Here is a 27,500-nt window from a genome sequence, read left to right on the forward strand (position 1 = left end):
ACTCCAGATGAGAACAATAATACAAATACGTCCTAAGATGGAATACTGTTGCCACATCTGGGCAGAAGCTACTAAAAGACATTATCCTGCCTTGACAGAGTTCAAAATAGACTTCGTAGCTTAGTGAGGAGGGATGCCCTTTTCTGTTCCTTATAACCTCTTTCCCACAGAAGAGACGTTGCGAGCTTGTCTCTGCTTTATTGTTATTTTCACGGCAAGTGCCTGTCTGAGCTCCAATCTATGGTCTCTCCTTTCGTGCCTTTTACAAAAAACATTTGTCTAGTTGAAACCACTATCAATAATTTCCCCCACTCTTTATCTCTGCCTAAACCTAAAGATTCCATGAACAAAGTTTCTTTCTTAGAACTACACGCCTGTGAAACTGATTTGTTTTCCTGCTTTCTAACTGACTACAATATAGTTGTCTTCAAGTTCAATGTGAACAAATTCTTTATGGTTGTCTTCAAGTTCAATGTGGATAAATTCTTGATGAGCCGTCCTCTAAAGTAATGCAATTTACCAAATTTCAACTACTGACGATTACTACGATATTTTCCCATTAAGTACCGTACACTCATTAACACTTATCCTCTAGTGGCCTTCGGCCCTTGATAAGTGGTGACTCATTGTAAAAAAAATGTCTTAGAAGTTATTTTTAAGAAACAAGGAAGTTAACTCAGTTTCGTTTTGTTCACCTTCTGAAGCGATTAGCCATGTTCAAGGTTTCTTTTTTTAGTGGGGGGAGTTACTGCTGATAATTCATTATAGAAAGGCAGTTGATACTAAGAATGCAGTTGATACATGTTTAAGAAAATGTCTCCATCAGATGACAGAAATTGATTACTGTATTAGTTGTTCTTTGCAGAGCAGAAGTTTAAATACAGGATCAAGGATTCTTTTTACTGATCAATGTAGCTGCTTTTATTTTTAATTAGAGTAAATATGTTTGCGTTGAGCCTAACGTGAATCATTGAGTCCTTATGTAAACACAAGCATAATTGAATAGTAAAACCAATCAATATTTTCAAGGTTATTGATTGCTGTGTATATCTTTGGTCAAAAATTATGTTGTTTTTTTTTATTTATTTTTTTTATTTATTTTTTTTATTTATTTATTTTTTTTAATTTAAAAAATTTTTTTTTTTATTTATTTATTTTTTATTTATTTATTTATTTTTTATTTATTTATTTATTTTTTATTTATTTTTTTTTATTACATTTTTTTTAATTTATTTTTTTTAATTTATTTTTTTTTTATTTATTTTTTTTTAATTTATTTATTTTTTTTTTTACATTTTCACCCCAAACAAGGCAAATTGCCACTTTGGTGTAGGGGGCTACTATCAAGGGCAACAACTACTGGGGTACTATGTAGGGATTTGGGCAGCAAGGTGTCGGTTTACGTTACACTTGAACTTCTGCACGTCAGTACTGTTGGGGAAGCAGGGACCTGGAATGGAATTCCAGAGTCTAGCGGTTCTGGGGAAGAAACTATTGGAGTAAAAAGATCTTTTACATCTAGGGGTCTCTACAGTGTGGGGGTGGGATTTAGCAGCCTGTCGGGTTTGTCGAAGGTGCTCACGTCGTGGGGGCACAAGTGATTGCAGTTCGTCAGAGCATTCACCACTAAAATACTTGTAGAAAAGGCAGAGGGATGCAACATTTCGTCGATGGGACAGAGGCTGAAGCTTAGATGCCAGTTCAGGGCCTATCAGGTTTGCGACTCTCTTTTGAACCTTGTCAAGGAGCGAGAGACTAGTAGCAGATGCACCAGCCCAGATGTGGCAGCAATACTCCATACATGGGCGAATGGTGGCCTTATAGAGGTACAGGATACTTTCGGGTGTTAGTAGTTTTCTAGCACGGTAGAGAGAGCCCACCTTTCTTGCAGCGGCCCTGGCAATGCCTTCAATGTAATTGTTCCAACTCATGTTTCCTGTGAACGTTAGGCCAAGGAGTTTGAAAGATGGACTCTCAGATAAAGAGTCGTTGGCCATTGCTATAGGTGGTAGAGAGGGTTTCTTGTAATTATTGAATGAAACTAGTTTCGCCAGTGTTCGCATTAATATTCATATACATATAAAATAACGCCTCAAACTGTTAAATTTACAAAAGAAAAGTCATATTTTAAACTAAAAAATTTTTTTAAAATATATTTTTAAAAATTACTCTACATCTTTCATTAAACATGATGGAAAAAACATGCTTCGCCAGTGTTTACACTAATATAAAATAACTTCTCAATCGAAAAACTTGAAAGGAAGAAAGAAAACGTCTCAAACTGAAAATGCAAATAAATAAATAAATAGATAAATACAAAAAAATAAAAAATAAAAAAGAAAGAAAACATCTCATTATGGAAATAAAGTGAAGAATCTCCTTCCAAATTAATTTCAGGCGGCAGTAAGAAGGTTGTCTGATTTGCTGTATGCTTTTTTTTTTCCCCCGCCTAAACAGTTGAAATAGTTTTTTACTTGCTAACTTTTGCATGATGGGATATTTTTTAATTTTTGCCACTGAGACCATCAATTTCGTATAAATGATTCATTGTGTCGTGTACATCTAGTTTATCTCTCATTAAAATCATTCATTCAAGTATTTACTTCATAAAAATGACGATAAAAACATGACTTCCTCTTGGGACGACCTACGTAAATAGACACAAAAACAAGAAAAATGTTAACGACGTACAAAGTAGTAGATAAAAACCAATGTTCACCAAGACTGTATCTGCACAGAAAAGGAAGAGGTATGAGTCTCTCAGAAATTAACCATCAACATCATTATAACGATCAATCGATATCTTATGAACTTCCGGAACCCAATCTTTATAATCGATCCCTCCGTTGAGTCTCAAAAGACAAATGATACCCCCATGTAGGGGCAGATGCACATGTCATTGTGAGGCAAGGGTTGTGCAGTCGCCAACCCGAATCGGCACTGTTTGAGTCCAGTAGCAACGAGAAGTCCAAGACGACTGGAAGCAATGCCGAGATAAGTGGAGAGCACATACAGCTCCTGGAAGTCCCAAATTGGCACCCATTTAGTACTGACCATGTTCAGCGTTGCTTAACTTCGGTGATTCAGCAGGAACCGATGGGTGAACGTGATTATACCATACAATCTTTATAAGAGTGCATCAGTATCAGGAAACCAGCTTCCATCATGAAACTGGTTAAATATTTTGGACAACGAGACAGAAACACGAAGCATGTATGCGAGCAAAATAACTATGCAATTCCACTGGTGCATATTCAGAAAACAAAACCTGACAATATGGGGCAATAAGGAAAGAGTAACAACCCTAGTTTAAGTCGGCGTACCCAATACTGCCAGGCTAAACAGAACTAAGAGGAAGAAGAGAACTAAATATCGAGATCTTAAATACGACATGAAAGAAATTGGAACCTTACGAAGATTTCTATCATTTTAGTAATCATGGACTTATGAAAAGGAAAAAACAAAACGTAAAATTACTTATTGAATATACTTGGTGGAATAAATGCAAGAGAGATTTAAACAATTGCACTTAAAAATGTAATGTACTTGCAATAACCCTTATCCCTGAGTGGCTTCCGGGCCTTGATAAGTGGTGATCTCTGTGTAAAAAAAAAAAAAAAAAAAAAAAAGGGGCAGATAAAATCCTAAACAGAGTTGAAGTTTTAAAATAGTCGATGAGTGTTAGCCATTTAGTAGGATGCCTCACCCTAGAAAAAAGAAAAAGGAAAGAAAATTTATAACAAAAAAAAAAAAATTTTTTTTTACTAAAGAGTCACCACTTATCAAGGCCCAAAAGCCTCTCGAGGATAGGTGTTAGGTGAATGGTGAGACAACATTGTGATGATTTGTAATGGTGGTGATGATTGGGTAATATTCTATCATTTAAGAGGGAGACTCGATGAAAATTTATTTACATTGGACTTGAAAATGATTACGCTGTTATCAGCTAGAAAAAACCCCATTGGTATTGTATTCCACTGCGGGACAGTTCTAGGAAAGAAACTTTTCTCATGTAAGTTTCGTTTTTGGTAGAGAGAGAGAGAGAGAAAGGGAAACTAGTGACAGTGGTTGTAGCTAGAATTTTTGTTGTTTACAGATAGGACGATAGATCGAAGCTCAGCCGAGCACCTGTTATGGAAAAAAAAAACCTTAAAATAGTAAAAACTAACAACTTATTTTCTTTCAAAAAGAGATCGTGTAATACTATCGACGTCCCCCCCCACCCCCACATGTTAGAAAGTTAAAAACAAAAGAGGAAATAAGTTTATCAGCAGAACAAAGGCAGAGGAAGTAAGATTGATGGAAAGACTATGGCGAGGAAATTATTTTTCACCAAGGAACACAAAAGAAAGCTGAAATAGGATTGTTAATCAAAGTCTAACAGTGAAGGTGAAGGATCAGATAATATGTTTAGTTTATTGACAGTTTTAGGAATGATGATGAGTTTTGTGACAATTTATGACAGTTTTGGGTTTGTGACAGTTGAAGACAGTTGCCAGCTGGAAACAGTCGAATGCAGGTCGTAACTTGGAACAGATCGAGATGAGCTGACGGCAACTAATGAACACAGTCTTCACAGAAGGCGTAGCTGTCGACCTTAGCGTTCGATGATGTCGCACACACGGAGAGTGCAACTGATATTTGCAGAATGTGTAAGAATTTGTGTGGTTTGTTTTATTTTAATTTTTTTATTTGTGAATCCGTGCATGCCCTCTCAGCAGCCACCAATGTGAGAGACGACAACACGGCCAGAAGAGAAGATGAAAGAGAAGACCATAGAAACAGCATTGGAGTAAGAGGTCGTAAAGCGAGATGGTGGCGTATGTTGGTAGAGAAAAAAAAAAGGGTTTCACACGGTAGATTTTGAAGGTAGATTGTGTGGCGTAGAGTTTAAGAGAAAGGTGGGCATAAAAGCGATAGTTTACATGTGCATATTTGATATGTCATGTGTGATATGTTATGTTTGATATGTCATGTGTGATATGTTATGTTTGATATGTCATGTATGAATTGAAAGAGCATGTGATTGTAAGGCAATATTAAATATCGAATTTGCTGCCACCATTTAAAACAGACGATGATTTATGACTTACCTTGAAGTGTAAATCCATATTGTATCTGGATTCAAAAGGAAATAGACAAGATTTAATTCTCTGCTGTAGCAAAAATCAAGTAACCTCTCCAAGGGAGATAAGCAAGGTGAGGGCAGCACTGTACATAATTTTTTTCCATTTTTCCTTGAAAACAATCTTAAACTGAAGATAGAAAAATGAAACAAACAAAATATTTTTAAAATAATCTGCATTACTTAGTAAAAGTGGGAGCTACACTCCTCTCTGGTTTATGGACTAAAAAATCAATTTTTGCTGCGTATCCTTGGACCCATGCATATATATTAGTGTTGGGGCGATTAATTGGAATCGGAAATCAGAAAAATTGAAACTTTGATGGTATCGGAATTGGTATTGGAATCATAATAATTTGTGCCTATTTTCTGATGCCAAAAACGATTCTTTTAATTGTCTTTTTTATTTGATTTCGTTTAAAACAAAATCTTCCACAACTAGTTGTAGCGATAAAATAATAAATATTTATTGATTTTAAACAAAAATCTATAGATCATCCCCCACAAGTATTTGTTTTTATGTGTTAGAAAATATCTACACATTTAATATGAGTTTTTATATTTAGAGATTAATAAAGAATCGGAATCAGAATCGGTAATTGTATGAGAATTGGGAAAAATATTGGAATCGTCCCATCACTAATGCATATATACATGTTAATTACCCATCTTGACAGACATTTGCCGTTTCTTTGTCCTCCACTGTCGTCGGTGCTATTATTGTTTTTCCTTGCATGACTTTATATAAGACTTGAAAACCAACCAAATCTGGAAACACAGGTGGCAAATGAAAGAAGTAGCTTCGATTGGGTCGATGAGATTGTTTTATGAGATTTAAGTTTTGTGTCTTTTAAGACCTGGTGCTGATTTACAAATCCTTCCATATATTGCACACGACAGAATGCTTGGCCTAGGAGGGAGGGTAGATAGTGACCTTTATCTAACATGAAATTTTAAATGACTGACATTAGCCTTTAATAGACGAATACGGTCATATTTGTTACACTTCCAGATCTGCCTGTTTTCATGAAAGTTATTTTGCAATCTATGTTTCAGTCTTTTATTTGCTATGCAATTATTTTCAAAGATTTCTCAACCATTCTTCACATGTGTTCTCCATGACACTCTTTCCCAATTCTAAGAGTCCGTACCTAGTCTATACAGGTTTTCGTTGGCACAGTCTTTGATGATACATTCTTCTGGACTTGTGTTGGTCTCTTCCTAGCCATATTGATCATAAAATAGATGTTTAGGAATTCTATCATCCTTCACGCGAACCATGTGACCTACTCAGCACATGTGAACAGTGATGAGCATATACTTGATGTTCATGTATCCTGACAAGAACACCTGTTTTATTTTGCCACTCGATGCTGAGCCAACTGAGAGATGACAAAGGAGAAGAAAACCATAGACACAACGTTGGTGTTGGTGTTGTTGTCGGGCAGGATAACACATGGTCACACAATGATCTAAAAATTTTATGATTAAACAATAGTTGTTTTTTTTTTTTTAATAAGTTTGGTGCCAATGAGCGAAACGACAGTGAAACATGACAATTTCAGGTTAGATACAACTCGGCTATGTATAAGAAAATGGATCTTGGGTTTACTTCCGGCAGCCACATATAAACCTTTGCTTCCATTAGTTTGTCCTTTAGTCCTCATATTCCATGTGCAATGTTTTTGACAGAGAGAAGAATTATTGTTTTATAAGTCAGAATTTATTCCATCTAACATTTATCGTTAGCAAGTTTTTAGTATATTTTAGCTTCTTACATCAAGTGGCTCTATGCCTTGTCTGGGGCGATTTCAATAAAAAAAATAAAATAACATGTTAGGACTTGACTCAAAATTCTTAGTTAGACCCTAACACACACACACACACACACACACGCACACACACACACACACACGCACGCACGCACACACACGCACGCACACACACACGCACGCACACACACACACACACACTTTATTACTCAGGCACAAAATACATGATGATTGCAACGAATGCTATTTTTTTTTATTTCATTGTCTATGAGTCCACAGATGACTCTTTAATCCTGCAACTAAATTGCATGTTTTTGAACATATGAGTTATTAGTACTAGGCACAGAACTTGCATTTCTTTTTTTTTTTTTTTCATTTTTCTTGCTTCAGGGGTTGTATAATGCAACGGGACTTAGCTCAGGGTCTTAGTTTCAGCCTTATCCGTGATTGCAGAGTATCCAAAGGCTCCTTTAATGGGTTTTACAGTTTCCTCATTGGCGCTTGCCAACCTTTATTTTATATAAACTTCATTTTCTATTGTTGATAAATATTTATTGATATGGAAATAAAATCCATAGATCAACTTCATAAATGCATTTTTCTACATTTATGAAAATATTTACTCATACAACATGAGTTTTTACTTTAATCTGAAAAAAAAAACAAAAAAACAAAAACAAAAAAAAAAACACAAAAAAAGCAACAACTCTGTTAGTGAATATTTAAAGATTTTAAATAATCAGAATCGGTACTTGTGTAATGTGAGTATCGTCACATGAACAAACACACAAAAATAAGTACAAATCCAACTCAGCACCTTTTTTAAATGCAAATAAAATGTATTTATTCATGGTTACTCCAAAGCAATGCACTTCACTATCTTGCAAAAGTCCTTTCACACACACATTGTGCTTTTTAAAAGTCTTTCTCCCCGCCACATCATGCTGGCCGTCAGCCAACACTTTCTCGCCCTTGACTTTGCTTCTCTCCTCGTCCTTTTCTTGTGATGAAAGCTCGTGCGTAATTTGCATATGTGCTTGTATGGCTGCTGCTGTTGCTAATATTTTCGCTAACCAGCTATCCTTCAACTGCTGCACCTATATGTGCTCTGCTAGACTTGTATTGGAATCGGTAAAAATATTGGAATCATCCTTTCACTAGTTATTAGATTGTTAGTGAAGATTGTTTACCAATGGATGATCATAAATACTAATATTTACCTGCCGTCAGTACCAACTGCCATCACTCGTGTCGACTTTTTTGAGTCGCCCGTTTGTAAGGACATGTGGAATATTTTGCATCGTGTCAAGTTCCAGAAATTGATGAAGTGGTTAAGAGACCAGAGTTTGATTTGTCGAGGGTTGAAAATGGCGATCATACTCTCTTCTGCCAAAAACATCCACATAGGGCCATCATTTGTATAAACAAGTAAGCTAGATGAAAGAAAAAGATGGCATATATTGAAGATGGCTGGAAGTGATACTGAAAAACAAGCTGAAAAAAAGTAATTATATTTTGATAATCTTTAAATGTAATGTGAACAGACATCTTGCTGCTTAACTCCCTACATAGTATCCGTGCAACTTATGGCCTCCATAGTAAGCCTTTACATCATAGTGGCACTCTGCCTTGTTTGGATTGAAAATGGAACAAAAAAACTAAATCTATTCTTTGAGAAATAACTTGTTAAGAACAAAAGAGGTAACTTCCCATTAGATTGTAAAATGGATTTTGAACTTTATTACGGCAAAATAAAAATAAAAATTTTGAATGGCAACTCTTAGGATGTGGAAGGAGTATCTGACTCTTCTACAAGTCGAGGATTGAATCAGAAGTCAAATATTTACCGTTAAGTAAGAATTGTGTGAATAGACACTGGAATTATCTGTGAAGTTGGCGCAGTTTAATTAAACTGAGATATTGTTACTCGAATTTTCCTCTTCTGCATGTCAAATCTATGCAGTGGAGTGCAGGATAAGAGATACCCTTGAGTAACCAAATGAGGGGAAGTGTACCTAATCATATTTCAAGTTGAAAAAAGGACATCATTTTGATTGACATGATTCTTAATTTTTGGCATAAAAGGAAAAAAAAAAAACGAATTCAATTTTTTACGTCTCAATTTGAACCACCTTTAAAAATAAATTCATTTTTTTTATATATCAGTTTAAAGCAGACATCATTTTGATTGACTTGATTATTAATCTTAAACTAAAAAAAAGTTGCTTCTTCATTATTAGAACGAAATTCTAAAGTCGAAATATTAAATTTCAAGTAAAACCAATATTATCTACTAAATTGTCATGTCAGGAATAAACATATCCAAATGTATGATGAAGAAGAAAATTAATTATTAATGAAAACAGTTTTTGAAGGAAATTAGCAAAAATTAAGTTTTGCTAAATTGGCTTTGTTACAAGTGGAACTCTCCATTTTTTTTTGTTTTTTTTTTTTAGCAAAATTCAATTTTTACTGATTGTCTTCAAAAACTGTTTTCATTAATAATCAATTTTCTACCTCATCGTTTTTCGTAATTTTTGGATATGTTCATTACTGCGACATGGGAATTAAGTAGGTACCTTGGTTTTACTTGAAATTCAATATTTTGATTTTCGAATTTCGCTCTACTAACAGAGAAACATAAAAAGTGAATGTAAATAAATAAATAAATAAATAAGTCACCTGTATATTTGATCCAATGTTTCTAAGGACCAAATTTTGATGGTTCCGTCAAAAGAACTGGACACGAGCAACAAGGGATTGTTTGGATGAACGATGAGATTGGATATCGGCTTGGAATGTCCACGGAAAGTGTGGAGCAGATTTTTGTTTAAGCCCCAGAGCTTTACTGATTAACGTCGAAGAAATAAAAAAGAAAAAAAAAATTAATGTTGAAAAGTGAAAAAGAAATGGATTCATTTTATCTTAACAAACGATATAAACTTGTCTTGATTAATATAATCCTTGGCTCTCCGGATGCAGGCCTGGGATGGTGATGAGAACTAAGTTAGCCCAGTTATCAGGGTCCTCTCTCGGCGTTGCAGACAAAGTCCGACGGAAAGGTAAGTCAATACAGTTGGATTGGCGACGAGTATATATATATCTATATATAGATATATATATCTATATATAGATATACCACTTTTTGGGGCAATTTTATAAGTTCGAAATTTTGACAACTACTGATCAGATATTAACAAATGAAGGCTCATTGGAAAGCTAATGACTTGAATTGTGTAGTGGGCTATGTGACATTTGCCCTTATGGTTGCACATTACAATTTCAAGAAGTGGGGGATCAGTTTTCTATATTAAATTAAATGTAAAATAAGTATCCACTTCATGGCCACCTGGACTATAAAGTGGGTACTCATTTTACATTTAATTTAATATAGAAAAGTGATCCCCCACTTTATAATTTCTTCATATCTTGGAAACTACTCGTTTCTTGGGATTTTTACTGTTACTTTCGTTTCCAGCACACTCGAAAACCTATAATTGTGGGGATTTTTCATGGGGTGAAAGATACTACACCTTTACCAATACTTCAATCATTTTTCTTGTTTTGCTTATGAATTACAAAATATCTGATATTTCCCTAAAACCTCTGGTTTTGACGGAGGGGAGAAAAAATCTTGCTGGTATGGTTTCAAATGATCCGAAATAACAGCAAGGGGAGACTTTATTCCAAATATTTCTCAAATGTTATATCTCCCCTCTTTGATTTTCATAGGTAAAATAAATTTCACAGTGTATAAGGCTTATTTGATATTGGAGGTATTCATAATCGTATCCTATTTCGAAAAGAAAGGGAGACATAATATATGAGAAATATTTGGAATCAAGTCTCCCCTTGCTGTTATTTCAGATCATATGAAACCATAGCACATAGCAGCATGTTTTTATCTCCCCGCCATCAAGGCCAGAGGTTTTGGGGAAATATATATATATATATATGCACATTTCAACTGTTGTTAGTTTCTGTTAAAATCCATTTTTTCTTTTTTACGGGCTAGTTTCCAAACATTCTGTTCGAGTGTAAAAAGAAAGTTGTCATATGCACAAAAGTCGTCCTCAGGCGAGTAATGAAAAAAGAGAGAGATGAGAGAGAAAAATTTTGTTTTAAATTATATATTTCAAATGCATATCTTTTTCCAACAAATAAACCAACCTGTTGTATCCCAGGAAGATGTCGCAAAGACCGTAGCTTTTTGGCAATAGCAACAACCAGTGATCTTCATGGTATGGGCCCTGAAATAAACAAAAATCGTGGAGGCTCAGATCAATTGTCCATAAATGACTAAATCCTAGACATAAACATCCTCAGTATCTGTAACATTTGGTTGCATGGTGTGTTGATTTTGGGATTAAGCCTTGTTTCCAAGAAAAGTGAAGCTAGATTACTGGTTGAGTTTCCATAAAGTGGAACGATAAAATTGTCGCCCTAGAAAAGACAACATGATTCCATTTCCATTTGATGAAAACCGGTTTTCTTTTTTTGTTGCAGATCATCTACTAGTTGACCAGTTGTGTATAAATCCTAAGAGCGATATGGGCCTTCTATCATGTCTGAAAGTGACACAATGTCCAACGAGTGAGATCAGAGATGCGCTGTTGTACAATTAATGCACTCTACCGATTCAAGTTATGAAAACAGGACCATTGCCAACACCCTCAAAATGCATCACTGCCACGAATAAGAGAGTCGTGCCTAGGATAATAAAAACAAAGTTTCCACCCACGGTTATGGGCTTTACTGTGGTTTCAAGTGAGAGCTACATCATGCTACCTCACATCTTCGAAGTCAGCTTGAAAGTCAATACCAAAGTGTACCTGGATGTGCTGAAGAATGCGATGATCCCCAGGTGCAATCAGGTGGCCGCTGGTAGACCCTGAGTGTGGCAGCAGGACTCGATCCATAAGTCCAAAAAGACCCAAGCTTGGCTTCAGAAGGAGTGCTACGACTTGGTACTGTTTTTCACTGGCCTCCCTCCTCCCCTACCTGAACCCACTGAACTACTTCGTTTAGTCCAGAACATCACCAGCATGACTTCCCACAACATCAATGCGAGACCGATCACCGAGTATTCACCAAACTCCCACCAGTGTTTGTTGAAAAGCCATGATCCCAGTTCTGGACCTGTATCAAGGCGGTGATTGAGGCTGAAGGCAGCTACATTGAATAGATATCAGCTCTATTACATAATCAAGTTACCTGGATTGATTTTTTTTCAATAAAAGTTTAAAAATAAAGCTGTAGTGTTGTTTTCTTTAGAGCAACAAATTTATCGTTCTGCCCTGTATGATGTTGATGACTGAAACAAGCAATGAAACCAGCACCAACGACTCATCTCAAAACGCTGTAAGGATAACATCTAAGATGAAAACAGTAGTTTGAAGAATATTAATAATACAGAAAACCCAAATGTCACTAATTGACATCTCATTTTGCTGAGAAGCATGGATGACTTGTTTCTATCCCAATCGATAGGAAGTGATATTGCGATAATCCCAAAAAGAAGAATGAGATTATAAATCTGTCTTTTTGAATGAAAGGACAAGTTGAGCGTGTATTATAAGAAAATCTTTCCTACCTTCAATGACCTCGGGTTTTGAGAGATGGATGCGAAAGCGTCTTTCCCTTTGTGATTGTTTTTTATACTAATGGATAAATCATGTGACCCTAGACCTTCTATAAAATTGTATGGGTTGACTAGCTTGTATATTATTTTTTTACCTCCATCTTTACAATCGGTTCACACCGTGTCTGTAGTTGTTCCTTTTCTTCTTTTTCCTTTTCTTCTCTTATTTACAATTGGGACACCGTCTTGGTAGTTCCTTTGTTTTTTCTTTTCTCAATCAATTATTATATTGATAAAGAATTATTACGGGACCACAAGGACTAATGCCTGAGGTCGCAACCGACGGCATCTGTTGCAAGAGGTAAGACGTTCTTTTTCTCTTTCTCTCTCAGCCAGTTGTCATTGATGTGTTAGGATAAATTTCTTAGCCTCAGACCTTGGTCCTTGATTATACCTTTTTTATAGCATCCTATTAAGAAGTCGCTATAGTATTACGTTGAAAAGCCAGAAACCATCCGTAGAGCTGAATGAATTCAATTTTTTACGTCTCAATTTGAACCAACTTTAAAAATAAATTCATTTTTTTTATATCTCGGTTTAAAGCGAACATCGTTTTGATTGACTTGATTATCAATCTTAAGCCTAAACTAAAAAAAAAGTTGCTTCTTCATTATTAGAACGAAATTCTAAAGTCGAAATATTAAATTTCAAGTAAAACCAATATTACCTACTAAATTGTCATGTCACAGTAATAAACATATTCAAACGTAGGATGAAGAAGAAAATGAATTATTAATGAAAACAAGTTTTGCTACATTGGCCTTGTTACAAGTGGAACTCTCCGTTTTAACGACTCGCCTCTAACCATCTTCAAAATCAATCAAAATTACATTTCAAAAGGTGATAAGAAGTTTTGATGCAATAAAAAATGAACAAAAACTCACTGTTCAAAATAATACAACAACTTTCCCGCCATATTGTATACGTGAACAGACATTTCAGAACAACAGTATAAATGTTCCATTGTTGGGTTCACTTCAATTTTTTGGACCCAGCTGCCTCCCACCTTCGGCAGGGTGGTTCTGTAAAAAAAAAAAAAAAAAAAAAAGATGCATTATAAAAAGGCTTGGTACTTATAAGAAAACATTTGATAATACTCCTACGTGCCGCTCTCTATCGTGACAGTGAAAAAAGTAATGATGAAAGAGAAATAGTTTGCATCATAACAACTTCCGGTTTTGAAAGCGGAAATAGATAAATGATGGGAGAACTAATGATTTGCTTTTACCATTTTTTTTTTTCATTATTGTCACACAAGAAGATTAAACTTTTTTTATAAATAAAGGATATCAAACATTTTTTTTTAATAATTGGAATGTTTTTATTTAAAATAATCAAATCAAGCTTGTTTTTAGAATTAGAATTTTTTTTCTGGTTTGAATATATTTTTAAATATTCAGTTGATTTAGATTCATCGGACTACTGTTCTCCTTTTGAGCGTTATTTTCACAACGTTTCGATCGATGTAACCCCCGACCTTCTTCAGGTGTATCGAACTCGGGAATGTTTCTGTCAAACTTGCCACATCATTAGTTTGTCAACTCCAACCTCCACCTTTCATAAACGTTGCTCGACTGTCGGGATTATTTCACCAACAAGAAGAGGGGGGGGGTAAGAAAAGGCAGTAAGGGCTTGCAACGAAATGGTGACGTTGCTTACAAGCAGTCTTTTCTTTCCTTGTAAAGGTAACAATTAACAGGTAACGTTTGCCGAACAAAAGTAACGAAGTAATCAGTCTAAGAGACACCAACCGACTAGCAAGCTAGGTTTTATTTAGTTTTTCGTCCCCGGCCTTGGCATTATCTACTAAAGCCGTTTCACAAGTAAGTCGGATTCTACCTTTTTAGGCGACTACGTGTGAAAAGAAAGAAAAGGCTTGAAGTTTTGTTCCAAGTTCTGCAGAAGGGCAGGTGCTGTAGAATCAGCAGAAAAGAAAGTCCTGTAAAGTCAGCAGAGGAGCAAGTCCCAAAAAATCACACACACACTAAAGTACTCTTAAAGCTGCAGCAGTTCACCGATACGATCACACTGACGTCGATCCTAGAAAAGACACCCCATGTTCCAAACACACACCCTTTATCCTTCCGGCGTTCGTCCTCGGCCAATCAGCAGCCAAAGAATGGTCACGTGGGGCCCAGTGATGATCGCACAATCTACAAGATGAGGACGGCGCCATTTTGGAATTTCTTTCATGTTTCGGCCATGCACGTACGCACACCGTAGGAGCGTTCCAGGGTAAGGCATGATGCGCAGACACGTGGGCGCTTCCTCCCTTCATTTTCTTCGACTCTACACAAGGCCTCATTTGGGGTACGAAGAAACTTAAGCACTAAGGCCAGTAAGGGGAAGTGGGGAAAAAAAGGGGTCTTTTCTAGTCCTTAGCTAGACTTGCATCAGATAGCAAGTACTTTATTATAAAACCTACTCTAGAGTTTCTATCACGCACTGTTCCGCCTAACATTCTTACCCGGACCTACTTAAAATAACAGCTCCCCAACTTACGGGATGGCAGGCGACATTCACGCTGTGATAAAAAGAAAAAACATAAAAAACATATAACATTATGTACAAATTAACAAAATGCGTATGGGGGCGGGTTAGTAAGGGGACCCTCCCTACCTATTTGCTGGTCTGTCGTGTGAAACGCCCACTGTCTTTTGGTCCTCTTCCCCCGGGGGGAAAAGAGGTGAAAGCAAGCAGGTCGTTCCCTAGAGGGGAATGGAGGACCTAGGGAATTGTATGAAAAATAAATTAGGGTCGGGGACAACAGGGATGGATGGCTTCTTCCAAGATAAAGTACGTGATGGGCAAAAATAGGCCTGGGACAAAATAAAACAAGTGGACTGGGCATCTTTGGAAGCTCTCCTAGTGCCAATCTATCAAAAATAAAGAGCTATGGGGACAGGATCAACACGCATACTACCCTAGTCTAGGCCTTACAAAAAGCACAAGCTATCCACTCTTGGTGGTTACACGCCTATATAACCTAAAACCTACCCAACTTATAAGGTAAACCTTATATTACTTGTCTTGATGGGGCTGGGTTCCGAGAAAAAGAAACCTCAGCACCCTAGGACCAATACCACTAGGGCGGAAACACGAACTGAAATCTAGCGCCTCATCGGATGCACAAACTAGTGTTGTGCACTCATCTCCTATCAAAGTCCATGCGGTGCAATCTTTTCCAATCACATCTGATTTTCGTTTTAAGTTGATGCTTAAAACGAACAACCAGATCATGATCAGAAACAGATTGCTCCCCATGGACAATGTCCAGACGTGAAACCCACATCACTAACCTAGCCACCGCTAGGATCGCTAGAAACACCACCCGTTTCTCCCTGTCAAACGGCGGATCCACATTGTCGACCATGTACGCTAAATCAAGTGGCACCGACTGCTCGGGGTCGATGCGAGCCGTTACCCCTTCGACATACTCCCAGAGACTCCGCACCCCACTGCAAAGAAAGAACGCGTGTTCTCTCGTCTCCTCCTCATCTTCATCATTGCAGCGTGGGTACAGGGGATAATAGTAATTACTGTCCCTAGAATCCCTGGCTAGTTTGCCAAAGAGTGGCAGTGCGTCTCGGACTAGCCTCCACGTAATTGAAAACTCCGAATTATTTAAATGGCTACTGGCAGGCGCCCAACTCCACAGCGAGAGAACTTCCCCCCTTGACAGATGCAGCTGCTCCACCAGCGGGTCTTTTGCAGTCCCCACCACTAAATCCCTATATAGCCTCCACCTAGGCCGTGCAAGGTCACTGGACCCCGGCAATGCCCTAAGGGCGGCTTGGCATTCGGTCAGGAAACACCTTTCCCCCCGCCGGTCTTCTGCGACCTTCAGCGGCAGGGTCGGATATAAGCCGTGGGAAAGCTTGCTCCACGACTGGTACCCAGGGCGTTTCCTCTAACAGTGTCCGACTCAGGAATGCCAATCTTTCTGCGTGCTTGTGACTTTGCAGATCAGGCATCCCTAAGCCTCCTCCCTCGCTAAGCTTCTGTGTACAGACCTGTCTGCGGACATACGGCTTTCCTCCCTTCCAAAGAAGTTTGAAAAGGAGGCGCTCTAAAGCCTTACAGTGGTCCGCAGGCAGGGGAAGAACAGATAGACGGTAAAGGATCAGCGGAAACACATACGTGGCACATGCCTCCGCGCGACCCTTCAAGGATAATTTCCTCCGAATCCAAGTCCTCACTGACGACTCGACCTTAGTCTGTACTTCCGACCAATTTTTGTCCAGCTGGAGGTTTGGCCCGAACAACACACCGAGGATCTTTAATGGGCCATCTGTCCAGCCGAACGCACCCGGAAGCGGGTTTACCCCGGTCCAGGCGCCCAACCGCAGGCCAATGGACTTGCTGCGATTGATCACGGCCCCTGTGACAATTTCATACTCAGTGATCGCCTATATCACCGCTTTAATGTCGGTTCGTCGTGCAACGAACACGGTGACGTCATCGGCGTACGCGGACACCCTGGCAACTTTGCCGCCAGGCAGAGCTATGCCGCGTAGGACTGGTCTCGCCGCCTCGTCCCTTAATTTGCGAAGGAAGGGCTCCAACGCCAGGACATAAAGCAGAGGCGACAGCGGGAAACCCTGCCACACCGACCGGGAGACCCCAAAGGACTCCGACAACCTACCATTTACTTGCACCACCACCGCGGGATCACGATACAGGACGGAGATCCACTTGCGGAAGTCCGGACCAAAGCCGGCGGTTTCCACAACAGCCCTCAGGAACCCATGGTCCACCCTGTCGAACGCCTTGGAGTGATCTAAATTGATCAGCGCGGCTTCAGTGTCATCTTCTACCCCCTCTAAGATCATGCGAATCAAGTGCAGATTGTTCTGAATCGATCGACCCTTCACAGCGTAGTTCTGATCCGGTTCGATCAAGTCGCCGATAACAACCTGCAGTTGGTTCGCAAGAACGCGGGACAAAATCTTGAAATCTGCGGTAAGCAGAGTGATAGGTCTATAGTCGTCTAGATTCCCCCCTCCATGTTGGTTCCCCTTCTTCAGAAGCGTGACCACTCCTTTGGTTACCTGCCTCGGGATCGAGTCCTGGGCAAACCAGTGGTTAAACACGCCCGTCAGAAGGGGCACAAACATGGGCGACAGCCTCAAGAACAGTTCGTAAGGTAAACCATCGAGCCCCGGAGATTTGTTGCGGTCAACCTGCTTCAACGCAGTAATGACCTCACGCTCCGTAACCATCCCCTCGCAGCTAGGTGCTCGGGCCGCAGTAAGGCGGGGCGAGCCAGCTAAATAGCTGCCAAACTCCTGGCCGCGGAGTCTGGGTAGTTTGGTGAAGCGCTCCTCCAAATGTTGCCGAAACCCATTGCAGATCTCCTGTGTCGACACAAGAGGGCGCCCTCCCAGGTTATTCACCTCCCAAATGTACCCATCCGAGCCGCGTCCTAGGGCGGCCCCACGCTCAACAGCGTCAACGTTCACGGCTTCGATGGAGACTCTTTGTAACCTAGCCCTAACTACTTGACCTTCATAACGCTCGCTAGCCAAGCGCTGAAGGTCCTCCTTAACTAGAGCTAGTTCTAGGGAATCCCCCCCTGCCACCGCCCGGGTCAATCTATCCTCTAAGTGCCTTTTGGTCCGAGCCCTAGTTAACGCGAGGCGTTGGCTGTATTGGACACAAAAGCGCCTAATGGTAGCCTTAAGATTAACCCACCATCTACTCCCGGTAACCGCCCCCCCACTAACACCCTCTGAATTAGTGATGTCAGCTGCTCCCAGAAGTCGACCGATTCCAATAAGGAGACGTTCATCTTCCAGTAGCCAGCCAACCTAGGCCTATTTCCTAGTTTTAAACGGGCCAGCACGAGTTTGTAGTCTGAATAACCTAACCAGTGGAACGTGGGACAAGATAGGAAATCTATATCGCCCCTTCTAATTAACATCCTGTCCAAGTATGTACTTGGACTGGCGGCCGAGCTAGATTGCCACGTCCACATCTCCCTCCCGGGGTGATCCAGACGGAACCTATCGACCAGATCGCACAAGGCCATCAGGTCAGACAGGCTGCTTTCACCCCCCCCCCGACCCTCTAACCCCCCCGACCTTATCTATGCTGGGGTCCAGGATGGCATTCCAGTCCCCCATTAAAACTACCCGCTCCGGACCCGAAGAGAGAAACACCTCCACCCGCCGAAAAAAGGAAACCCTCTCGCTGGCGATGTTAGGCGCATAAACTGCCACGATCCGAAACGCGCCGCTTTTAACGGCAACATCGACCACGACCAGCCTCCCATGAGCGTCCGCGTGGATAAGCGTAACTGTCGCAGACAGAGTGCAACTCACTAGTACAGAAACCCCCTGGCCCCGGAGGCTGCCATATGCTGAGTAAACATCAAAATCGTTCACCAGCACATCGCAGTCCCCGGCCCCAACAAAGTGGGTCTCTTGTAAGGTGGCTACATCTACCTCAAGGGCCACAAGATCTCTCAGCACGCAAGCAGCCTTGCTTCAGGATCTCATGCCCCTCGCATTCAAACTCGTTGCCATGCTTCCACTACCTAGTAGTATTCGTCTACTAGGGGTCTAAAGTCCTCGGGAGAGAGGATGTTGAAGGTCTGGCCCAGACCTTGAGCAGGTCGGGCGTAAGCCGCCCGTTCCTGGCCAGACCCCCCACGTCCAAGGGGAACGTCAGTTTAATCGCCCTATAGAAGGAGGGGTGAACATAAATGGGGACCCGTCCCTCACACTGCTTAGCAATTTTTCCTAGAGATGGGTGCTCCTCGTCGATGAGCCTGAAGCCCGGGAAAGTTGATTTCCAGCCTCCAGCATCCTCCATAAGGCCTTTACTCTCCCTCCCCTATTTGGCTGAACGAAGGTGATCAGATTCAGGGCGTCGGCGAAATTGCGGGAGTCTGTTACATCCTTCTTGTCGATGGTAGTTAACTTCTCGAGCTGTCAGAGGTTCTTTTTCTGAGTACCATTCAGGTCTCCGACAGCGAGTTCGGCATCACAAAGACGCTCCCCAGGCCAAAAAGGATATTTCCTTGTTTTTTCTGTCCTGGAGGGCGCCTTTTCATCCACAGGCTTCTTTGCCGACGCCGCTTCTTGGTCTTCTGGAGTTGTTCTTTCCGGCTCCGGAGTGTTGAATAGGGGAGGGGTAGGCTGAGCGTCTTCTTGGGTGAATGATGCTGGAGGCTCAGCTGGTGGGTCCTTTTCCATAGACTCAGGGGAAGTCTCTTCGATATTCTCTTCTGGAGGAAGCCCCTGTGTGACTTCTTGGGCAGGCTCTTTTCTGTCTCTTTTCTCTTTTCTCTTGTTTTTCAGAGTATTCTCCTCCCCTTCCGATTCTGAGGAGCTTGTTGGGAGCTTCCTCTTAGCAGTCGCCGCAACTGCCCTCGATGTTGTAGGGGCCACCTCCATCTTCTTGCCCTTCTTTGCGGCGACTGCACTCCATTCATTCTCCCCCTTCGTCTTCACCGGCTTCTGTCCTTCTTCCTTGGGCTGGTCTGTTTTTTTGGTTGTTGCTGCTGCTTCTTTTGTTGCTGCTGCTTCTTTTCTTGAAGGACAGAAGCGGGCCATGTGTCCGGGCTTCAGGCATTGCCAGCACAGCGGTCTTCTTCCTTCTACGATAACTGCCATGTTCCAGCCCTCACACGTCAGCTGGACGGGGATCTGGTGAAAGTTCTTCCTATCCACCCTAATATAAATCTTGTAGGTCCCTGTGATGATGTTCCAGGGACCTTTGACCGGGTGCACTCCTTCTATCTGACCGAACTGTGATAATGTCGCACCCAGCAGATCCTCCCCGATAAAGCACGGGACTCCCAGCACGGTGACTGCTACTCTTCTTCGGGACAGGTACTCAGGCCGCAGGTGAATGTCTTTCCACATGAGGTCTCCCTTTGCCCAGCTGATTGCCACCTCCTTCGATGGCAAAAGGAGATCCCACGTGGAATGGTATCTCTTGACCAGATACTGGGCTGGAATCTTCAGTTCTCTGATTGTCTCTATCATCTTCTCCAGGGAAACCCCGGTGAGCCCCTTTTCTCCGGCATCAAAGGTTATGAAGGACAGCGTTCTTTCCTTTATGTCCTCCATAGTATCGGGCAGGGTCTTGATGGTGTTTCCCTCGACATATTCCCGGTACTTGGTCTACAGCAACTCCTTGTAATAATCTGGAGTCTTGTTGTTGCCGCTGTCCTTCTTCACCCAGGTCCTGTACATCTGGGGTTCCCCTGGCGTGCTGGTCCCGGCTGTCTGCTGTTGTTGTCTTTGTGCTGGCGTTATCGGAGAGTCGTCGCTAGTGAGGGCTGGCCACTCCACCGTACTGGCTGGTGTCGTTCCTGATGTTGGTTTTGTTTTACTCGAGGAGCACCCATCTATAACGATCACATCCAGAGATTTGGTTTTTCTTAGTTCTCCGGTATCGGTTTTCTGGGGGCTACTGGCTTCTGACTGGGCTTGTCTGTCGTCGTCCAGGACCCACCTTTTTTTGACTGGTTTACTTGATTTGTGGAAGGCCTTTCCGCCAGGTGCGCCCTGGACGACATTCTTCCACGAATCCAACCGCTCCATCGAACTTATGTCTACATCGCTGATGCTGGAATTGGGGGTAGCGACCCCCGAAACCGATACCGGAGAGTCACTGGGCATGACACTCCCCCTTCTTACTGGAGCACCACCGGGCATGGTGCCCCTTGTTAACGGCACTGGGATATCACCAAAGGTGATATCCCCGGGTTTCGGCACTGGGGTGTCACCCGGTGTGACACCCCCCCTTCTCGGCACTGGGGTGTCTCCGGGTGTGACACCCCCCCTTCTCGGCACTGGGGTGTCACCGGATGTGACACCCCCCCTTCTTGGCACTGGGGTGTCACCGGGTGTGACAACCCCCCCTTCTCGTCACTGGAGTGCCACCGGATGTGGCACTCCTCCTTCTCTTCACTACACCAGGGGCGTCCCCCAGAGTGTAAGAGGCAGCGGCCTGCCTCCTTTTTTGTTGGCTCAGTGCCCTTCACCGACCCGCCAATTCGGAAGCTAGAGGGCCTTCGCGAAATGGTACGTCGGTAACCTCTAGTCCTGCCGGCTGCTTAAGTCGGATCTGGACACTGGACAGACCTGAAAAAAGAAAGAAAGCAAACAGTTAGTAATGCCTTAAGGACCACTCTCCCAAAGAAAGGGGTCGGTCCTTTTAGGCTATAAAAAAAACCAAAAAAAAAAACCCTTAAATGGCCAAAAAGATGGCCAAGTGGGCGCCGGCGTAGAGGACTTTTTCAGGTGTAAGCTTAGTAATCTGAAGAACAGATACTACACTTTGGTCTTAACATCAGTAACCTCGATTCCAGGGAAGTATGACTAGCAGGCTAGGTAACTAGCGTCTTAACTAATCACTAACCCGTAGTGAGACAACTCCTTTTATACATACTAACTCTCAGTGGCGAGAATTCCAACGTGATTTCCAACGAGATTAGAATGTCTATTAATTTAGTAGGAAATAGACACCCAATTTTTCAGTAACGGCAAAAGAGAAGTTCAGTGTCTTTTCTTCCCTCCGACCCACCCCCCGGTAAGTCAAATCAATTTCAACCATTGACAGGAAAAAATAATAAATCAACACAGTTTTGCTATGAAACCATCTCATGTTTAATCGTCAATAAGGCTGCAAAACGCCAGAGTGTATCATTCGATCATGGTAGTGGTTGAATATATGCTTAAGTCCGAAATTGAATGAATCGAGACACATTCAAACCCCCACCACTAATTCCGTTCGCAACCAAATTTCAAACAGGTTATATAGTTGGATAGAACACCTCATTAGCTACATTTGGAAAAAAAAATCTCGAAAATTGGTTCAGTAGAAAAAAAGTTACAACAAAATATGTGGGTTCACAAACAGGAGAGTAAGTACATACATAAGTGACTAACGCTTTTTTTTTAATTTTGCATAACTTTTTTTTGTATATAAATATTTTTTACTGCGATTTTGCCAATATGACATGTTAGCGTAATGGTTAGAGTACCGGGGGCTGGTGGAAATATTTTAGGTTCAATCCCGTGCATTGGTTTTTTTTATAATTAAAAAACCGAACATTTTTTAATAACTAATTTTTTTTTTAACTCTCCTTATGAAATAGATATGCGGTTTTCTTTTCCTAGATGGTTTAGATTTTCAATGCAGCACAGTACGGTTTGGGATCTTACCGTACTATTCTCCAATGCTTTAATAGCTGCCTGACTATCTGAAAGGATAGCTATTTCCTGTTGCTGAACCTCTTCCATGATCAGAACCTCAGATTCAAAAGCCTTAAACATGCGCTATCTCTCCTTCTTCTTCGGTTTTTGTCGTGATGTTTACCGAATGTTAGAGCTGACTTGTCAGACTTAGGTCTGAGATCCTGCTCTTCGGTGAAGGCGGGGGTGGTGTTTGGTACCAAATCCAATGGTGCCAGCTCATGACTGGTGTTTGGTGTTGTATCCGATGATACCTGTATGGTGAAGACTTCTGCCTGGAAGACCGTCCTCAGTTTACCAAGATAATAAGATTTTTGACAGGTGAGGTGGTTTGAGTTGTTAATGTAGACATTGGTTACCTCCCTTGCTTCAGTTACATGGTTACCTCCCTTGCTTGTGGTGATATAAATAGGAGTCGGCCATCTTGGTTTAGTTAGTTCGTTCGTACAGTTTAGACAGACTACAAGTGTCTCAACAAATGGTAGCAGAGATATCCCCCTGTGTGCGACAAAACGAAAAAAAAAAAAAAAAAAGAAAAGAAAATTTTTTTTTTTTTTGTACAGCTTGTCTGTAGCACTAGACAGATCGGATATCGGATATGGCAACTTCGAACAAACAACCTCCATTGTTGGAGGGGGAGGATGTTTACGAGAACTGGAAACAAGACGTTGAAATGTGGTCGTTGTTCACGGATCTTTCTGAGGAAAAAAAAAGGGCCAGCAGTGTTTTTGACGCTACCACCGAATATTAGAGAATGTGTCCGTGAATTGCCAACAAGTGACATCGGCGGACGAGATGGCTTGAAGATCTTAATAAAGAAACTGGATGACATATATTTAAAGGATGAACACACGCGCGCTTACATGACTTTTAAGGAATTTTACACTTATAAAAGATCGTCAGGTACCAGTATAAATGACTTTCTTGTTCGTTATGAGTTTTTGTACCAAAGATTAAAAAAATTCTACATTATTCTACCGGAAGGAGTGCAAGCTTTTCTTGTTTTGAACGCGGTTAACATATCGGAAGAGAACGAAAAATTAGCGCGGACAACGTGTTCTGTTTTGACGTATCAAAACATGAAGGAATCGATAAAGAAAGTATTTGGTGACATTTATCGTGATGAAAATGTACCGGCAGTGAAATCAGAGCCCGAAATCGTCAACTATAATTATTCTAAACCGGGTAACAACAAAAGGCGTTTTCGTCGAGGACAATCTAATCCATGTGACCGAAGTGGAAACGTGTTGTTGTGTTACAAATGTCAGTCTCCGAACCATCTAATTAGAGAGTGTCCTAGAAATACGCCCAGGTTTACGGAAGCGACAGAACAAATACACATTACGTTGTCCATTCAAGAAAATATTTATTTGAACAGTACAAATGAAAAAATCTCAAATCTTGTAAAGGAAACATTTGGAATGGCAGTCTTGGATTCTGCTTGTACTCGCACACTGGCTGGCGAAGTGTGGCTTGATGTTTATTTAGATACTTTAAATGAAAGTGACCTGCAACTAGTGAAGTATACGAACTCAGACCGGAGTTTTTGTTTTGGTGATGGAGTGGCTGTCACAGCAATTAAAGTTGCTAAATTTCCGGTTACACTCGGAGGTATAAGAGTTTATATCGAAGCAGATATTGTGAAAAACGACTTGCCTCTTCTATTAAGTCACAAATCAATGAAGACAGCAGGAATAGTGCTAGATTTCCGGAAAGATATGTGCTGGATTTTTTATAAATGTATTGAACTAAAGACCACAACTTCAGGGCACTATTGTCTCCCCTTAACAAATAAGTTGTTGGATCATAGTGGTACTAAGAACATTGTATTACATGTTCAGAATTTTGGTCAGTGTTCTTTCACAGAAAAAAAAAAAAGCAGAAAAACTTCATCGACAGTTTGCTCATGCCTCGAAGGAAAAACTTGTTTCCTTGGTTAAAAAAAGTGGCAAATTCAATGACAAGGAATTTATAAAGGCGATTGAGGAGGTTTGTGAAAACTGTCAAATTTGCCTTAGATTTAAAAAAGCTCCACTGCGACCGGTTGTGGGATTGCCTCTTGGCAATAGATTTAATCACACAGTTTGCATGGATTTGAAAGAGTTCATCCACAATGAGGTGTGGATACTACATCTCATTGATGCCGCTACCAGGTATTCAGCGGCAACATTGATCAAAACAAAGAAGAAGGAGGAGATCATCAAAAACATCTTTATGATGTGGATTACCTATTTCGGATCTCCTGTTCGTTTTCTGAGTGATAATGGGGGTGAATTCAACAACGAACACTATAGACAGATGAATGAAAAACTCAACATAGAGACCTGTACTACTGCCGCAGAAAGTCCATTCAGCAACGGTACTGTAGAACGTCATAATTTGATAGTTGCTGAGGCAATGAAAAAAACAATTGACGATGAGAAGTGTGAACCTGAAATTGCCTTGGCATGGGCTATTTGTGCAAAAAATGCCCTCCTCAATTACTCTGGACACAGTCCAAATGAACTTGTATTCGGTTTCAATGTAAATACACCCTCAATTCTGACAGACCAGTTACCTGCTATGGAGTCCTCTACTACAAGTGACATGGTGAGAAAAAATTTAAATGCTCTCCATAGTGCAAGGAGAAACTTTTTGGAAGCTGAGTCCAGTGAGAGAATTAGGAGAGCTCTCAGGTCTAATGTCAGAACTTATGCTGATGAAGATTATGCTACCGGAGACCAAATCTATTATTGGAGGCAGGGTTTTAAAGGATGGCGTGGTCCAGCAAAAGTGTTAGGCAGAGAAGGCCAGTTTGTCTTAATCAGACATGGCGGAGCATTTTATAGGATGCATCCGTGCCAATTGATGAAAGTGAATAAAAGCAACGAAAAAAGAACAAAAAAAGCTGAAATGCTGGGAAACACTACAGAAGGGAAGAATGAATACCTTTCAGTTGAGGAGGAGGAGTTGCAGAATCAAGTGGTAGAAAGTGAAGATATAGACAGAGAAGAAGTTGTTGATAGTTCTACCAGTTTAAGAGATAAGACTGAAAAACCTGGCCGAAATAAGACCATAACTTATAAAATAAATGGAAGTGGGGAGTGGAAGAAAGGAAAGGTTATGTCAGTACAGCCTAAATCAACTGGAAAATATAGTCATTGGATCAATATAGAACCTGAGGATGAAAACGAGGATCAAGTTTGTATCAACTGGAATCATATTGATCATTGGAGAGAAGTGCCTCAATATACTGAACAGGAAAATGTAGTCCTGCTCACCGCTGAACAAGAGCAGTCGAAAGCTGTAATGGATGCCAAGCATAAAGAAATAAAAAACATGAACACCTATGAAGTATTTGAATGTGTGCCATACACAGGTCAAAAAACAATATCCACAAGATGGGTGATTACTGAAAAATTCAAGGATAATCAGAAAACAATGAAAGCTCGCCTTGTAGCACGAGGCTATGAAGAAAATAGTAATCTGAAAACGGACTCCCCAACATGTAGCCGTGAAGCTATGCGAATGGTCATGCTAACCGCATCAATAAAGAATTGGATGCTGCAGACCATAGATTTTACCTCAGCCTTTTTGCAAGGTGGTATTTTAGAGAGAGATGTGTACCTGAGGCCACCATCTGATGTTTGTCCTAAATCTCAAGTGTGGAAATTAAAAAGATGCATCTATGGATTGAATGATGCTCCACGGGCATGGTACAAGAGAGTTACTCAGGCTTTGATCGAATTAAAAGGAGTAGCAAGTGCTTATGATAATGCATTGTTTTTGTGGCATGATATTAAAGGAAATTTGACTGGAATTCTTGCTATGCACGTGGATGATTTTGTTTTCTGTGGAAACACAGAGTTTGAAAGGGATGTGATTGCAACATTGAAAGAAAAATTTAAGGTGGGATCTCATGAAAGTGGAACATTCAAATATGTTGGACTGAATGTTAATCAACAGGAAAATGGGATCACTGTAGAACAAGATCTATATGTATCTTCCATATCTCCAATAGAAATAAGCAAAGGGAGGATACTGAGGAAAAATGATGAACTGAATGAAGAAGAAAAGCATGAGTTGAAGAGACTTGCAGGTCAGATGATGTGGGTTTCAACTCAAACACGCCCTGATATAGCTTTTGATGTGTGTAAAATGAGCAACACTGGAAAGCATCCCAAAGTAAAAGCCTTATTTGAGGCGAATAAAGCCTTATCAAAATTGAAATCCAAGAAGGGTTCTATAACATTTCCAAAATTGGGAAAGCCCTCAGATTTACACATTTTGTGTTATACTGATGCCTCTTATGCCAGTCTGGAAGATGGATCTTCACAGGGTGGTTTTGTTGTCTTTATTGGAGGAAGTACTGACAAAATGGCCCCCATGTGTTGGGCGTCAAAGAAATTGGACAGAGTGACAAAAAGCCCATTGGCCTCAGAGACTCTTGCTCTGAATGAGGGAGCTGATGCTGGTGTTTTGACTGCGGTTATGATACAAGAGGTATTTCAGTTATCTAAATTGCCAGACGTTCTCTGCAAGACAGATAATGCATCACTTGTGGAGACATTGAATTCCAACAATCTGGTAAGCGATCGACGATTGAGAATAGATGTAGCAAGGCTGAAGGAAATGAAGAGTAGAGGAGAGATACAGATAGAATGGATCAAGGGTTGTGATCAGGTTTCTGATTGTTTGACCAAGGCAGGAGCTTCGTCTGAGCTTCTAAGGGACTTGTTAAATCAGAAATAAATTATTCACTTGAGGACAGC

General features: G+C 40.7%; 1 protein-coding gene across 1 annotated transcript in view; it reads right to left on the bottom strand.

Annotated features, from left to right (window-relative positions):
• LOC145294148 (uncharacterized) overlaps window positions 1–27,500 on the bottom strand; it is a 273,376-nt gene that overhangs the window by 193,143 nt on the left and 52,733 nt on the right. Inside the window, exons 7-11 of the mRNA XM_080141253.1 lie at window positions 13,423–13,560; window positions 11,068–11,147; window positions 9,580–9,745; window positions 8,118–8,330; window positions 5,094–5,255 (exon numbers count right to left, since the gene is read on the bottom strand). Of these exons, the coding sequence (XP_079997379.1) occupies window positions 5,094–5,255; window positions 8,118–8,330; window positions 9,580–9,745; window positions 11,068–11,147; window positions 13,423–13,560 (759 nt within the window). The remainder of the gene's footprint in view (window positions 1–5,093; window positions 5,256–8,117; window positions 8,331–9,579; window positions 9,746–11,067; window positions 11,148–13,422; window positions 13,561–27,500) is intronic.

This window comes from Euprymna scolopes, chromosome 15, assembly GCF_053919585.1.
Source record: "Euprymna scolopes isolate OS-2025 chromosome 15, ASM5391958v1, whole genome shotgun sequence".
NCBI classification, from domain to species: Eukaryota; Metazoa; Mollusca; class Cephalopoda; order Sepiida; family Sepiolidae; genus Euprymna; species Euprymna scolopes.